The sequence below is a fragment of the Marmota flaviventris genome, chromosome 19 (assembly GCF_047511675.1).
Source record: "Marmota flaviventris isolate mMarFla1 chromosome 19, mMarFla1.hap1, whole genome shotgun sequence".
NCBI classification, from domain to species: Eukaryota; Metazoa; Chordata; class Mammalia; order Rodentia; family Sciuridae; genus Marmota; species Marmota flaviventris.
In genome coordinates, this window is record NC_092516.1 from 5,066,908 (window position 1) to 5,082,314 (window position 15,407).

Below are 15,407 nucleotides of genomic sequence, written 5' to 3' on the forward strand. Positions count from 1 at the left end.
GACTGCCCTCCTCCAGCTGTGGCTGTCCCACTTCATCCTCTGAATAGAGTTCCTCGTTTGACAGATGAGGAAACCCAAGCGCAGAGAGACTTACTAATTTACCCAAGGTCACACAGCATGGAATGGTGAAGCTGGATTTGAGCTCTGGTTGGGCCCAGGCCTCCCTCCCTTGCGCCAGGAACCCCTGGCTCAGCAGCTGGGCTTGCTCTCATGGGCAGCTCAGAAACAGAGCCGGCCGCTGTCTCCAGGGCTGTACATCACCTCTTCTCCCTTTCTGCCCTCAGCTGTTCTGCTCTGTCAGGCAGTGGACCCAGGCCCACGAGTCTCCCCGCTCCCAGCTGTCCGTCTCCTCCTGCTGTTTTGCAGATGGGGGGCATACTCAGAACAGCCTCATGCCCAGTGCAAACCCCACGCTCCTTTCTGTGGCCCCTCTGCTCCAGCCGCACCGGCCTGGCCACCTCTGGAGTGCACCCCGTCTCCCTCAGGGGCCTTTAGGCTTGCTGTTCCCAGTGGTCTAACACCAGTCCACTCACGTGACAGTGATCGGGTGGCAGGGAGTCACTGGCACCTGGCAGGCAGCCTGGGCCCTTCTTCGGGGCCCTCCCCAGCCCCCTGCACAGCCCGCCTTCCGCCTGCTCACTCCTTGACCTGCCCGTCCACCGCCCACCCCCCCAGCCAGCTAGCGGGTGGTGTGGGGAGGCCCGGAGGCCCCAGCCTTTCCACCAAACCACCTCACACTCGGGCTCCCTGCTCCGCACAAAAATGCCAGCCGGCCACCTAGGCAAGGGCATCAGCTGGCCACGGCCCAAACAGCCCCAGGAAAGGTGTCCAGCGAGGGAGGAGGCCCCGCGCTCAGCGCCCGCGGCGCCTTCAAGAGCTGCCCTGACTCACTTCCCGTGGCCACGAGGCTCTCCAGGGCGCTCAGCCTGCAGCCCCGGACAACAGGCATGGCGGGCACGAGTTCCCCGACGGGAAGGGGGCACTGCCTTCTGTGGGCACCAGCGGCTGCCCCGTGGCTGCTCCGGCCACAGAGGCTCACATCTGTAGGCCCAGAGCCCAGGCACCACCAGGAAAGAGCCACCCCAGAGCCACGGTCCGGCATGCGGGGACCTGGGACCGGCAGCCTGGAGGGTGCTGATGCTCCTGGCGTTCACAGAGGGCAAGCAGCACCCCGAGTCCCCCCAGGCCCTGGTGACACGGGAGCTGGAGCGTCCCACCCACGGATGAGCAGCCGTGGAGGCTGGGGGGCAGAGCACCAGCCCGTCCTGCTGGGGCACTGCAAGGTCCCACTGGGCTGCGCCCTCAGGGGAGGAGGAGGATCAGGGTGGGGCTGGGGAACAGGAGACGAGGGTCCATGCTCCCTTCCCTGGAGGCTGTGGGACAACCTGGCCTCGCCCTTCTGCAGCCCGACACATCAGTCGGGTGCTGGTTGCATGTGGCCCACGGGTGCCGCAGGAGTGCCTTTGCCCGGCGTCCACGCCTAATCATCATGGCAGTAACAGGACTAGCTGGCGCTTGGCGGGGTCGCTGGGGTGTGTACCCTCCTGAGCACCGCCCCCTGCATCCTCCCGCAATCCAGGGAAGTGGGTCCTATTCATCTCCCCATTTGACAGGCGGAGAAACCAAAGCTCAGAGAGGATGAGCCACCTGCCTACAGCTGCACAGCCCGGGAGGGGCCAAGCTGGGGGTGTGCCCTGGCAGTCCAGCTACGAGCTCTTTCTGACGTTGCCTCTCAAGCCAAGAGGTGTGGCTCTCACACGGATGGTAGGGTCATGCACGCTCAGCCCAGCCCTGGCCCTCCTCTGACCCTACTCCTTGGACTGTCCCCCAAATGTCTGGGAATGTGTCTGTCTCCCCAACTCAGCTGTGAGCCCCTCTGAGGGGCCAGCTTATCACCTGGTCTCCCTTTCCTGTTCCTGACTCAGAGAAAGCACTTAATAAACTCTGACTGGGTGCAATCCAAATCCTTGCTGAGTGGATAGGGACTTTACCTGGGAGGTGAGGGAATAGGGAGCCCCAGAAGGTTGTTGAGCACCACCCACAAGAGGACTGGGCCCTGCCCACAGCCGTCTCATCAGACATGAAAGTGCTCTCACCCCCAGGGCCATGTTCACAGACCTCAGCAGGGTGGCGGTCCTGGCAAGGGAGCGTTTGATAGACGTTCTACTCACCGTTGATTCATTTTAACTGAAAGCCTCTTTGGGTGCTCAGGAGTTATTACACCTATTTCCTGTCAGACATGGCTGCGGCCTTTGAGATCTGGGGGACCTGGGTACCCTGCCCAGGGGGGAAACCTGGAAGAGATTCTAAGACCAAGCGGACCCTTTGCCATTGGCAAAGTCAGAGAGCTCAAGGTCCCCTCCTGTGTGGCACCAGCTCATGTGACAGTTCTGCCCCTGCCTCAGAGCCTCGGCTGCCGGCTCCAGTCCCCACAGTTGTCCTGACCGCCCACAAGCAAGGCCCAAGCCTCTCCCCATAGACAAGCACGTGGTCCGGCCTCCCAGGGACACAGGGCAGCAGAAGGATCCAGTTACAGCGCCGCTGCCAGGTGGGGAGGCGCTCCGAGCTTGCACTTCAGACAGGGCGCTGACCCCAGGCCCAGAGCCCGTCCCTGAGAGGCCATAGAGGGACAGGCAGGGACTGGTCAGCTGCCTCCTACGGGGCTCTGTCCTGCAGAATCCGTATGGACACCCTGAGCCTGGGGTTGTGTATTCCTGGACCCCCACCCAGGCTCGTCCACCTCAGGCTGGTGACCCCAACACTGTCACGGTGGTTTGATCTGCCTGTGCCCAAGTTCATGCGGAGGGCTCAGCCACAGTGTGGCACTCTGGGAGGTGGTGAAGCTTTGAGACCCAGGGCGGGTGGGCAGTCCTCAGGCATGGAGGGTAGTGGGACCCCAGCCCCTCCTCTCTCGTGCTTCCTGGACACTGGGCAGGTGGGTTTTGCTGCACGACACGTGTCCACCCTGAGGTGAGCTGCCCACCCAGAGCAACAAGGCCAAGTGTTCGTTCGCAGACTGAAATCTCCAAACCTGTGAGTCAAAATAAACCCTTTGTCTTCACTCGCCGGCCACCCCAGGTGTGTGTCGCAGCAGCAGAAAGCCAGCACATGTCTGTGGCGTGGAGTAAGCCCAGAACCTCCGGCTGGCACGCGGCGGCACCTGTGTCCCTCCCTCAGGCACCGCGGGTGATGAAGTAGGAAGGCACCACCGTTGGGCACTCCCAAGGCCCCGGCGCTGTCCAAAATGCCCAGCACATCACGGACGCACAGCAGACACTCCTATGATGAAGGGGTGGGTGGCAGGTGGGGAGCCAGCCGTGTGGCCTTGACCACGCCCAGGAATTCTCAGTCCCTTATCAGCCTTTGTAAAAAGGGGAGCAAGACCAGGACCCAGCGAGCAGAGCCGGGTTGTCAGAGGAATAAAGGAGTCGGCTTCCATAAAGGGCTCAGAACGGTCCCTGGCACTAGGCTCCTTCTACACGCGCGTTTGTTAAATTTAAATTTTAAAAAAGAACAAGATTCTATAAAGTGCAGAAGAGCTATTCCTGCTAGTCACTTGACAGCTGATTCCCTGCCCGCCCTCCCTCCCTCCTTCCTGCTCCTCCCTGTCCAAAGTCAAAGGAAGCTGGAATAGGCGGTACCACCAGATTTCCACCCAAAGTGGCAAGAACTCCCCGACTGCACCTCCTGTACCAGCCCAGGACTCCACCGCCCTCCTCCCGCTGCAGACAGGACTCGGGGCAACCCCTGCCCCTGCCAGCTGTGGCCGCGGGGGACCCAGGACCCCAGGACAGATGCGCATCATGTTTCTCACGGACCAACTTTTTCTTTTCTTTCTACTTCTTCTTCTTCATTTTTTTTAATGTACTGGGGAGGGCTGGGGATGTGGCTCAAGCGGTAGCGCGATCGCCTGGCACGCGTGCGACCCGGGTTCGATCCTCAGCACCACCTACAAACAAAGATGTTGGGTCTGCTGAAAAAAAAACTAAAAAATAAATATTAAAATTCTCTCTCTCAAAAAAAAATTTTTTTTTAATGTACTGGGGATTGAACCGAGGGTCTCTTGCATACTAGGCAAGCTCCCCACCACTGAGCTACTCCCCAGCCCCTTTTAATTTATTATGAGACAGGGTCTTGCTAAGTTTTCCAGGCTGACCTCCAAGTAAGATTCTCCTGCCTCAGCCTCCCAGAGCTGGGATCACAGGTGTGCACCGCTGCACCAGGCTCCCCTCCAGCTCTTTTTTCCATGGAAAGACAATCCTCGTACCATGTCATTCACCCTCTTAGAGCATACAGTTCAGGGCTGGGGATGCAGCTCAGGGACATGGGGATGGCATTTGGGAAGCCCTAGGTTTGCCCTCCCGCACTGAAAAAATAAGGTCTGTGTCAGGTCGGGGTGAGGTGGCCAAGGGAACAAAGCACCAGGCAACCCGCAGGGAAAGAAGCACCAATCAGGCGCAGCCAGACAAGCAGTGATAGACACCTGCCAATCAGCGGGGTCTCCTGACCGGTCCTGGAAGGATGCGGATCTCAGCAAGATCCCCCGACCAACCCCAGGAGGACAAGGAGCCCTAAAAACCTCCCTTTCCTGTCCCAAGCCCTCCCTACCTGCCCTAAGCCTGATAAAATAAGCCTAATATCCTAATAAATAAGCCTAATATCCTAAGCCTGATAAAATAAGCCCGGGTGGGACTCCCCTGACCGCTCTGTTGGACGGGAGGGTCTCCCGGGAGGAATCTCAGGAAAGCCTGTTCAGCTGCCCTCCTCCGCCTCCTCTGGGCACCAGGGCCTGGCCTTACAGTACACAGCTCCGCGTGCTTTACAGCACCCACAAAGTGCCAGCGCTCACTCACTCCGACACTGTGGCCCTTTAGCCACCAGCCGTTGCCTCCGCTCCCAGGATGTCCACTCATCACTTCCCGCCTCCAGGCCTCCCCTCCCTGGACTGTTCTTGGAAGTGGAACCACGCAGGGCCTGGCCTCCGGCGCCCGGCCTCCTTCACCCAGCACATGCTTTCGCGGGTCCTCGGGGTCGCCGCAGGTCAGCGCGTCACTCCTGAGTACCACTGCCCGGGGCAGCGGCGCTGCTGGTGGATGCCCCCAGGGCCACCGCAGACCCAAAGGCAGCAGGGCCATCCCACTGGTGAAGGGAGGCGGCGAGGTTTGAGGTGGCTGGGCCAGGCCCTGGGCAAGCTCCGCCGTGGGGCCGGCTGCCGAAGGCCTGCAGCTGTTCTACGGAGCGGGGCGGAGCCACCCGGTCCGACGCCTTGCGCCAGGGGGCGCCAGGGGGCGGAGGGGACGAGGGAGGGGCGGAGGGGGGCGGAGGGGGGCGGAGGGGGGCGGAGGGGGGCGGAGGGGGGCGGAGGGGGGCGGAGGGGGGCGGAGGGGGGCGGAGGGGGGCGGAGGGGACGAGGGAGGGGCGGAGGGGGGTGGAGGGGATGAGGGAGGGGCGCCAGGGGAAGAAGGGGAGGAGGGAGGGGCGCCAGGGGAAGGAGGGGCGAGGGAGGAGGGGCGTCGGGGGTGGAGGGGCGAGGGCGTCAGGCACTGCCACCTGTCAGCTGGTGCCCTGCCTCTGCCACCTGTCAGCTGTGCCCTGAAGCGACCTCTGAGGCTGCCACCTCCCAGAGAAGAGGAGGAGGAATGAGGCGGGGGGGGGGGGGGGGGGGCGGGGGGAAAGGAGGACAGGCTTCCTAGGGGCTGCCCTGAGGTTACTGGAGGACCTGAAGGCCTCCGCAGCTGCTGAATGTCACTTATATTAGTTTTTTTTTTTTTAATACATTTTTTTTTTTTGTACCAAGGACTGAACCCAGGGGCTCTTTACCACTAAGCTGCACCCCCAGCCCTTTTTAAATTTTTCTTTTTTTTTTTTTTGGAAACAGGGTCCTGCTAAGTTGCTGAGGCTGGCCTCACACTTAGCTAATTCACTAGCTGAGTGCAGTCCTCCTGTCTCAGCCTTCAGAGCTGCTGGGATTGCAGGTGTGCGCTGCCACGGCAGCTATACAGTAGGTTTTAATGGACAAGAGCACAGCAGACCAGCAGGGACTTGAGCAGATCGTTCACACCAATGTCCACAGCTGCCGAAAGGTAGAGATGACTCAAGTGGACACCACACCATGGAGTATTACCCAGCCATAAAGAAAGAAGGAAGAACTTGAAAGCACGGTGCTCTGTAAAATAACCCAAACTAAACAGGAAGCGACCATAGGGGTCCTCTATGAGGTACCTGGCTGGGCTCTGGCTCTGTTGGAAGAGACAGGAAGTAGAACAGATGTTCCCAGGAGGGAGGAAAGGCGGTGGGGGGGTGGTGTCTAATAGGGACAGAGTTTCAATTGGGGGCGGCAAAAGACTTCATAGGTGGATGGTGGTGATAGTTGCACAGTGATATCACTTCCTCAGTGTCCCTGAGGACACACTTGAAATGGTTACAGGGGAACCGTTCATCGTATGTGTATTTTGCCAACATGAAGAAAAAGTCAACGAGCTCGTCCTGATGTGGATCAGGAGGTCACGTCTGTGTGTGTGTTTGTCACCTCGGCATCTCTGTCTCCAAGGCGCCTCTGTCTCCACGTCTGCTCACCACTGAATTCCCTGAGGCCTGAAGGACACCTGGGACAGTGTAGACACTCAGCCAAGGAGTGTCTCAGCCTGGAAAGGAGAAGCAAGGAAACAGGAGGAGGGAGGAGGGAAGGGGCAGGTGCCCGAGAAAGGACAGGAAGCTGAACTGTCCTCCTGTCCGCACCTGGAGGAGGAGGTGGCGGAGGCACAGGTGCCCTGGCCTCAGAGGGAGCAGGCCTGTGTCCACACTCACAGCTCAAAGGGTAGCCGGTGCCTGTCTGATGCTGCCCACATGCCACCTGCAGAGGCTGAGCTCTGGAGGGTTCTCCTTTAGGCAAGAGACTAACATCTCAAAATGTCTCCTCTGTTGTCGAGGCAGGGTGCATGAACGAGGTGGAGAGGAAGACTTCTCCTGGTTTTGACAGGTCCCTAGAACTGCAGCTGCAGACGGGGTAACAGTTAGCTGGAGGGAGACACCTTCTGAGCACCTGGCTTCTCCGCACCTGGAGAATGTGCCAGCCGAGCTGCCTGTTCCCACCCTCTGCACACAGACCTGCTTCTGAGCATCACCAGCACCTCTGGAATGGCTCAGGACCTCCAGGGCCAGCAGGGGCCCCGGCAGCTCAGGGAGAGCCATGATTGATCGGCAAAGCCAGAGCAGCCTGACGGTGACCTGGTGCGTCGGGGTCTTACTCAGAGGAGGACGCTGTCTCAGACTTCCTAGGTGTCTCGGGAATGCCTTGGGACCTCACCTCTGCTTCCTGGCTGCACCCCAGCCTCCAGGAGGGAAACCCTTATTCAGTCCACTCTCTGCCCAGCAGCCAGAGACCCTCCTAATCCCAAATCCGCCCCCATACCCATGGAGCCCACACCTGCTGCCACTTTCCAGCTCACCCTGGTGCCCAGCTGGGCCTCGACTTTCTTCAGAGAGATGAGTCCTACCCAGCGGGCCTTCGTGTGCCTTGCACCCCTCCCTTTGAGTCTCAGCCAGGCTAACTTAAATGACCCTCTGGTGTCCACCAGTGGCCCTTCTCTGTGTTCCTGCAATGACTAACCATGTCAAGATGACAAGGCTCGGTGGCAGAACACTGGCCTCGCATGCAGGAGGCCCTGGGCTCCATCCCCAGAGCTCCAACGACAAAAAGGCGGGTGGGGTGGGGGCTTGAACAAGACAGACAGAGTGCACCTTCCTGGAGCCTCAATGAAAAGATCCATCGGAACAAGTAAACAAAGTAGCTGAATAAGGATGCCTTTCAAAAAGTGCTAGGAAACAAGGATTGGTAGCCCCTTGTCTAGCACAGCACTTGGCACAGGGAGAACTCTGTGCCAAGGGAACCCTGTAAATATGGGGTGCAACGGGCACACAGGCGTGAAGCAATGCACATGGGAAGTAACGCGTGAGGGCCCCCAGTTCACTTCAGGGCTCTGGGAACCAGAAGATCCCTCTGCTGGGCAGCAGACTGTGTCTGTTCTCTCAGCCCAAATCAGAGCGCAGCGAGGTGGTGGCCGGTGCTTCCCTCAATCTGCCAGCAGCAGATCAGAGGCTGGCCCCAGGGAACTCATTTAAACATTTAAATAAGGCCCCTGCTGCTTTATTAAAACTGCGTTCACAACAAGATTCCAACTGTCCATAACAACAATTCCAACTGTACTCGTTTGGGCCTGGGCTGAAAAAAATTTATCTTTCCAGGTCGCTCTTTATTAACAATCCATTTGCTGAATTACAGGCTGGTTATCAATGCGACATGGCCAGGTCTTTAAATATTTTAACACTTAATTGCTGAGCGACAGAACCTCACCTCCATAACCTTTCTGCACACAAAACGCCTACTGCTTACGAAACCCTAGCCTAGGCAGCTCCCTTATTAGGGTTTGCAGAATCAGAGATGACCTGAAGCCACCGGGATTTGGAGTCCCCAAGGCCCCCAGAGTGCTGGCTGGACAAGAGAGGAGAGGGCATTCCTGAAGCCACTCCACTGAGGCTGGTGCCTAAATGTTCACGGAATGTCGGAGCTGGAATCCAGAGCATCTGGTGAGGGTGCAGTCCATGGGGTCAGATTCTCTCAGTACCAGCTCTGCCAGTTGCTGACTATTATGGGCTAGACTCTATCCCCTAAAATGATGGGCTGGCATCCTAACCCCTGCCACCTATAAATGTGACATTATTTGGAGACAGCGTCTGTACAGAGGTAATCAGTTTAGAATGGGGTCATTAGAGTGTCCTTATAAATCCAACGTGGCTGGTGTCCTTATCAAAGCAGGACGCTTGGATGCAGAGAATACCCCTGTGTAGGCTAGGCTTATGATACCGCAAACCCAGGAACCACCAGTAGCCAGGAGAGAGGACCTCCCCTCGACTTCAGGGGGAGCACGGCCCTGCTGAGATCAGATTCCAGGCCTCCAGGACTGTGGGCAATACATGCCTGTCATTCTGGGCCACCCAGTTATGGCAGCCCTGGCAAACGCAGCATTAAGGGACAGTCTCCTTAGCATGCCGGCCTCAGGATGGCAAGTTCAAGGCCAGTCACGGTGACTTAGAGAGACCCTATCTCAAAAATAAAAATAATATAGAACACAAGTCCAGAGCAATGGAGAGAGCTGACCATGGTCTGAAACCGTGAGCCAAAATAAATCCTCCTTAAACAAGAAAGAAAGAAAAAAAGAACCTGTTTAAATCCATTAAAAAAAAAAAAAAACACCAAACACAGCAGAGATCTCTTTGGAAGAAATATATCCATGCAAAGACTTGTGCAAAGACGTTTACAAGCAGCATTATCATTCACAAAAGCGCCAAATTGAAAACAACCTCTATGTCTGTCAACTGGTTGATGGATAAACAAACGTGCTGTAGCCACGCAGCCAAGCATCGTTGATCATGAAGAGGAGTGCAGTACCATCCTTGCTGCTCGGTGGACGAGCCTTGAGAACATCATACACCTGGGCGGATCCTCATCCCCAGGCCCATCAACACAAAAACTCAGCTTTTTATATGTCAGTCATATCTCAATGAAGAGATTTATTTAAAGAAATATTACACTAAGTGTGAGAAGGCAGACACAAAGCTCCATGTATTGTCAGATGCCCTTGATACCAAATGTCCAGAAAAAACAAATCCACAGAGACAGAAGTGATGGGCGGTGACCTGGGGTTGGGGGGCAGGCTGCCAGGTCCAGAGAAGGAGAGAGATGAGGGGCACATGGCCAAGGGGTGGGAGGGAGCTGCTTTTGAGGGTGATCAAAGTGCTCAAGGGCTGGGGGTCTTGCGCCTCCTGGCAGAGAGTGGGCTTAGCACACGTGGGCTGTGCGCTCAATCCCCAGCACCAAAATGGATGTGGCGAGGGTCGCGGGGTCCATGACTCCACTAACACTGTGGACTCCCATCCTTTAAACGGGTGAGCAAACTGTGTGTGAGTGACTCCCAAGCAGCCATTCAAGCCCCAGCCGAGGACGAGGACAAGCCGTGGTTCACACACATTTGCCAGTGAGCCCCGTCCATGCACCAAGCCCTCGACTGAATCCTCACTTCAACGCTGCCTGCTCCTCCCCAGGAGCTTCAATGGCCCCCGTTTCCCAGAGACCCCGAAGCTCAGAGGAAGAAGGGAGTGTGCCCAGGCCAGGGCAGGGACCCAGCAGGGTGGTTCTGGCTCTTCACCAGCACCGTCTGGGAAAGAGGAGAACCTAGATTCCACAGAGACAGCACCCCCTCCGCCCACCTGCTAGGACCAGGCATTCAAAGGACAAGGACCCTCCCCAGCCACTCTGGATCCCTTTCTCTGCTCGCCAAGGCAACACCAGCCCACTCTCTGGGACGTCCATATAGAATGCCATCAAGAAAGAAGCAGAGGCCCTGGAATCCCGCCTTCAGGAGTCCAACTCCCATGCAGGAATTTGGAAAGAGATATCCATTCCTTTGATTAGATTCCTTCCTTCCTTCCTTCCTTCCTTCCTTCCTTCCTTCCTTCCTTCCTTCCTCCCTCCCTCCCTCCCTCCCTCCTTTCCTTCCTTCCTTCCTTTCTTTCATTGGGGATTGAACCCAGTGGTGCTTAACCACTAAGTCACATCCCCAGCCCTGTTTTGAATTTTATTTATTCGTCTCGCTGAGTTGCTTAGGGCCTCACTGAGCTGCTGAGGCTAGGTTTGAACTCACAATCCTCCTGCCTCAGCCTCCCAAGCTGCTGGGATTTTAGGTGTGCACCACCGCGCCTGGCCTTCGTTAGATACACCTTTTTTTAAAAATATATATATATTTTTTTAGTTGTAGATGGACACAATACCTTTATTTTGTTTATTTCATTTTTTTGTTTGTTTATCTTTATGTGGTGCTGGGGATCAAACACTGTGCCTCATGCATGTAGGTGAGCGCTCTGCCACTGAGCCACAATCCCAGCCCTAGATACACTTTGGAAGTCAAAGAAAAAATATATTTTTTTGGAGAGGGATTTGAAAAGGACCCCTCACAGTGGAATTATAACCAATTCCATGAGCCCAATTTCAGTTATTTATGTCGCTGTTGGTGGACTTTTGAAGAAGCAAGGGACACTTTGAATCTCAAGTTGGTTTTGTTAAACAAAACCCAGAAGACCAGCTCCTTGGTCACTTGGATGCAGTGGAAACAGCTGAGTCCATCTGGAACTTCCCCGGCATCTGATCCAAACTGAGGGCAAGTGTTTAGCTGGGAGACAAAGAGGGACCTTAAGTGCAGAAAAACCCCTTTTGTGCCCACACCGCCTGCAAGTTATGTGCAGTTATGCAGCTATTTTGGGGACAATAATGTTTTGTAAACAGTCGGCAAAGTGGCTTTGTGGGCAGTGTTTCTGTGGCTTGGGACCGTTTCGCCGACAAGGACCATACAGAAGATAAGAAGACATGGTTGTGACAGTCCCTTTGAAAAGTACAAATAAATTAACACCAGTATGGATAATAAGTAATAGAAAATACTTAAATTTTTTTTTTTTTTTACTTGTTGATGGACCTTTATTTTATTTACTTGTTTGTATGCAGTGCTGAGAATCGAACCCAGTGCCTCACACGTGTGGGGAAAGTGCTCCACCACTGAGCCACAACCCCAGCCCTGAAAACACTTTTTAAAAAATGTCTATCCGGGCTGGGGATGTGGCTCAAGCGGTAGCGCGCTCGCCTGGCATGCATGTGGCCCGGGTTTGATCCTCAGCACCACATACAAACAAAAATGTTGTATCCGCCAAAAACTAAAAAAAATAAACATTAAAAAAATTCTCTCTCTCTCTTAAAAAAAAAAAATGTCTATCCACAGGGCTGGGGCTGGGGCAGGGGCCCAGTGGTAGAGTACTTACCTTGCACACGTGAGGCCCTGATTCTATCCTCAGCACCACATAAATAAGTAAGTAAAACAAAGGTATTGTGTCCATATTTAATACAAAAAAATAAACAAATAAATAAATATACCTATCCACAAGCCTCTACTGTAGGTGCCCAGATCCATTAACACCTGGAGACAATTACAGATGGCGGGTAACTGAGCCATCCTGCATTTTCAGGATGAAGTCTTTCAGTGCAGGTTTAACCTGCTCCAGCAAAGGCAGGTGATCCGTGGTGCCAGTCATATTAAGACATCCACAGGCATGTGATTTTTTAAATATACATTCTTTTATTTATTTATTTATTTATTTATTTATTTATTTATTTATTTATTTATTTATCTTTTTAGTTGTTGATAGACCTTTATTTTATTTACTTATATGCAGTGCTGAGAATCTAACCCAGTGCCTCACACAGGCCCAGCAAGTGCACCGGCATGTGATTTTTTAAAGTACAGTGACTGTAAATATTTTTGGGAACCCTGAACATGCAAAACTGAGTTTACATTTTTTAAGCCTGTGCCATAGTTGGTTTTTCATTCTATGGTGACGTGTCTTAGCTCAGTGGCCAAGATTCACAGCTCCCTGGACCATCCCAGAAGGTTACTTCTCTCTCTCTTCTACTGAATGAGTCGGTGAGTTTTCAGGTCTTTAGAATACATGTGCTGCCAGGAGGCTTGGACCAAGCATAGTTATTTATATTGATCTGCCATTTTTTGTCTGCTTGGTAGGACTGGGCCCTGTGCCGGGCAACGACCACTTTTAATCCTTGTGACAACTTCATGAGGTGCGTTGAACCCTCCCCATTTCAGAAATGAAGAAACCGAGGCTCAGAGAAGTTCAGAAACCTTCCAAAGACACGCAGCCAGAACACCGCAGAGCAGCAGTGGGGACCTAGCCCCTCCGACTCTGTGCCCCTGGGTCTCTTCATCGCCCACCTGGAGTCCCACCCCCATGACAAAGAAGGAAAGACGGACTACAACAGCAATCACGCGGCCTCCTGCAGCAGCCCCCCACCCCCCCCCCCCCCCCGCAAGCAGACCCTGCACTGGAGCCTTCCATAAATTGATCCTCCTAGTGTTGACCGGATTTGAAAAGCAGATGATCCCCCTGTAGACGTGGAGAGTGGTGGCTCTGAGAGGTCACCCGGCCAGGCAGCTGTGGAGCTGGGATTCCCCAGGATTCAGGGGCAGGTGGGGCAGACAGGGGTGGACTCAGTTGTCTCCACACTTTGGAGACAAGCCTCTGTAAGGCCTGGTGTAGTAACTGGGAGCAGCCTGCACTGGGGGCTCCCACCAGCACAAGGCCTTGCCGCTGAGGGCACCATGAACCATCTCATTGACTCCTCACCCCAACCCCATAGCGCTGCCCTCATTTTTCCAAGCAGGAAAGAGAAGCTCCAAGAGACAGAACAATGACACTAAGAAGGAATCCTATGACAGCCTGTCCCCAGCGCCTGTCCCACAGCACAAAGGCCACGGATCCAGGAGGCAACCAACGTTAGCTGGCCACACAACACTGATAGGTGGCACAGCTTCTGCGACGTGTCCCTTCCCACCTGTTCATTCACCCCCTCTCACCTCCTGGTCTCAGCTTCATTGAAGGGCACACACAAGGGTCTGGGGACACAGTGGTTAAAATCAGGACTCTGGAGTCCCCTCTGAGTTGATCTGAGTCCTGACTCCACCTCTCCCTGGGACGGAATTTGGGACCACCCCTCAACCTGTATGAGCTTCTATCTAGTAGAGGTAAATGGGATTAATAAATTGAAGGAAACCTTGCATGTGAAGAGTTAGCAATGCAAATGCTCAATGCTTTATTATTATTACAAAATAATATTTTGTAATAATTTGCACCTATTATTATTACAAAAAGGACACCAGTCATTTAGCCCCGATATCCTTGTTTCCCGGCCAAAGGGTCTGGAGTAAGAGCAAGGTAAGCTTTCAACTAGGGGAAGACAAACAGTTCTTAAGTTCTGGTCACTGGGCAGGGATTCCAGAAGTTCTGAAAAGGTGGGAAGGGACAGTCAGGTAGGAGGGTGACTGGTCAGAAGCCTGACTGACCAGGGTAGCTGAATAACTCAATAATGCTTTCTCATCTGGGGGTCCAGGGAGCTCCCTCTTCTTCCCACCATAGCTGGTTTCCTGAGTCCTTCCAACTATCCCATGAGGGGCCCGAAAATCCAGGGTCACTCACCGCCATGACCAGCTCGAAAGGGTACTTGTAGACACGGACAGGAGACTGGTACTTCTGCACCATGCTCACACTTGGAAGCCACCCAGATGGTGGCCAGCACAGAGCCTGGGTGAGGGGTGACTGGTGAGACAGTAGCTCCTTTCACACCAAGCAGGGACACTCCCCAGCCCCTCTGGCCCACCCACACTTCTCTCCAGCCCTCAAAGTGAGGCACCTGATACGATTTCCAAGTTAGTCCAGGCCAGGCTTCAAACACCTGTCCTGTCCACTACCCAAGACCCCAGACTACACTCACCCTTCCAAGAGCAGTTAGCACCTCCAAACCTTCCTCCATTCCCACCCCTTCACAGGGAGGGTCCCCCAGAATCACCCTTCACCGTCACACGCACACGCACACACACACGCAAGCACGCGCACACACACGCAATTCCTACACTCCCACCATTCTCTTCACACATGCTCCCACAGCTTGCCACAGACATCCTGACGGATAGCCCCCCAAGTATCCTGCACTCCTATTTCCCCCCAAGACACTCTCACATACACACAAGGGTCACCAAATTTCACCCACACTGTCTCTGCCACACATATGCATGACTCCCCTCCCACACAGGACCACCATGCACAGGTACACAACTTTGCACACTCACGCAGCTCTCTGAAGCACACACCTACCCAAATCCACGCACACAGAATTTCCCTGATGTACACAGACGTGCACACACACTCATGCGCACACGCACTTGCACACCCACACAGAAGCAGGCACACACGCATAGGCACGCACAGGCCCCCGCAACCCTGCTCACCTCAGCTCTTGGAGTCTCTGGGGACACAGCCTGGGGGGCAGTGTCCTGGCACTCGCCTGGCCCAGGAGCTGAGCTCGCCGCGCCTCCAGCGGTCGCCGAGCGGGAGCACAGCGCCTGGGGCGGAGCCCGACCGCGGCTGCCAGGCCAGGGGCGTTAAGTCCAGCACACCCGGCGGTCCGGCCAGCAGGGGAGGAGCCCGAGAGGCTGGAGAGAGACCTGCCGGGCCCGGAGCGCTCCAGGACCCGGGACAGCGGAGATCGGGCTGGCCCCGCCCACGCCCTGGCCCCGCCCACGCCGCCTGCCAGGGCCCCGCCCAAGTTTACCTTGCTCACTTACTGGCCCCGCCCCGGACGGATTCCTCCCTCCCCTCTTAGCCCCGCCCTCACTTTGCATGTCCCTTGCTTGACCACGCCCTCATCCCGACCCTTCCTCCGGATTGGCCACGCCTCCGGACGGCCCTGTGTTCTCGTCCCGCCCCTAAGGCGCCCAGCCTCGGGAACCGCCGTGCGG

General features: G+C 55.4%; 1 protein-coding gene across 1 annotated transcript in view; it reads right to left on the reverse strand.

Annotated features, from left to right (window-relative positions):
* The window catches only part of Sec14l5 (SEC14 like lipid binding 5), a 37,136-nt gene extending 22,045 nt beyond the window's left edge, over positions 1-15,091 (reverse strand). Inside the window, exons 1-2 of the mRNA XM_027940873.2 lie at positions 14,898-15,091; positions 14,089-14,193 (exon numbers count right to left, since the gene is read on the reverse strand). Of these exons, the coding sequence (XP_027796674.2) occupies positions 14,089-14,151 (63 nt within the window). The 5' untranslated portion in view covers positions 14,152-14,193; positions 14,898-15,091. The remainder of the gene's footprint in view (positions 1-14,088; positions 14,194-14,897) is intronic.
* Between the last annotated feature and the right edge of the window lie 316 nt (positions 15,092-15,407).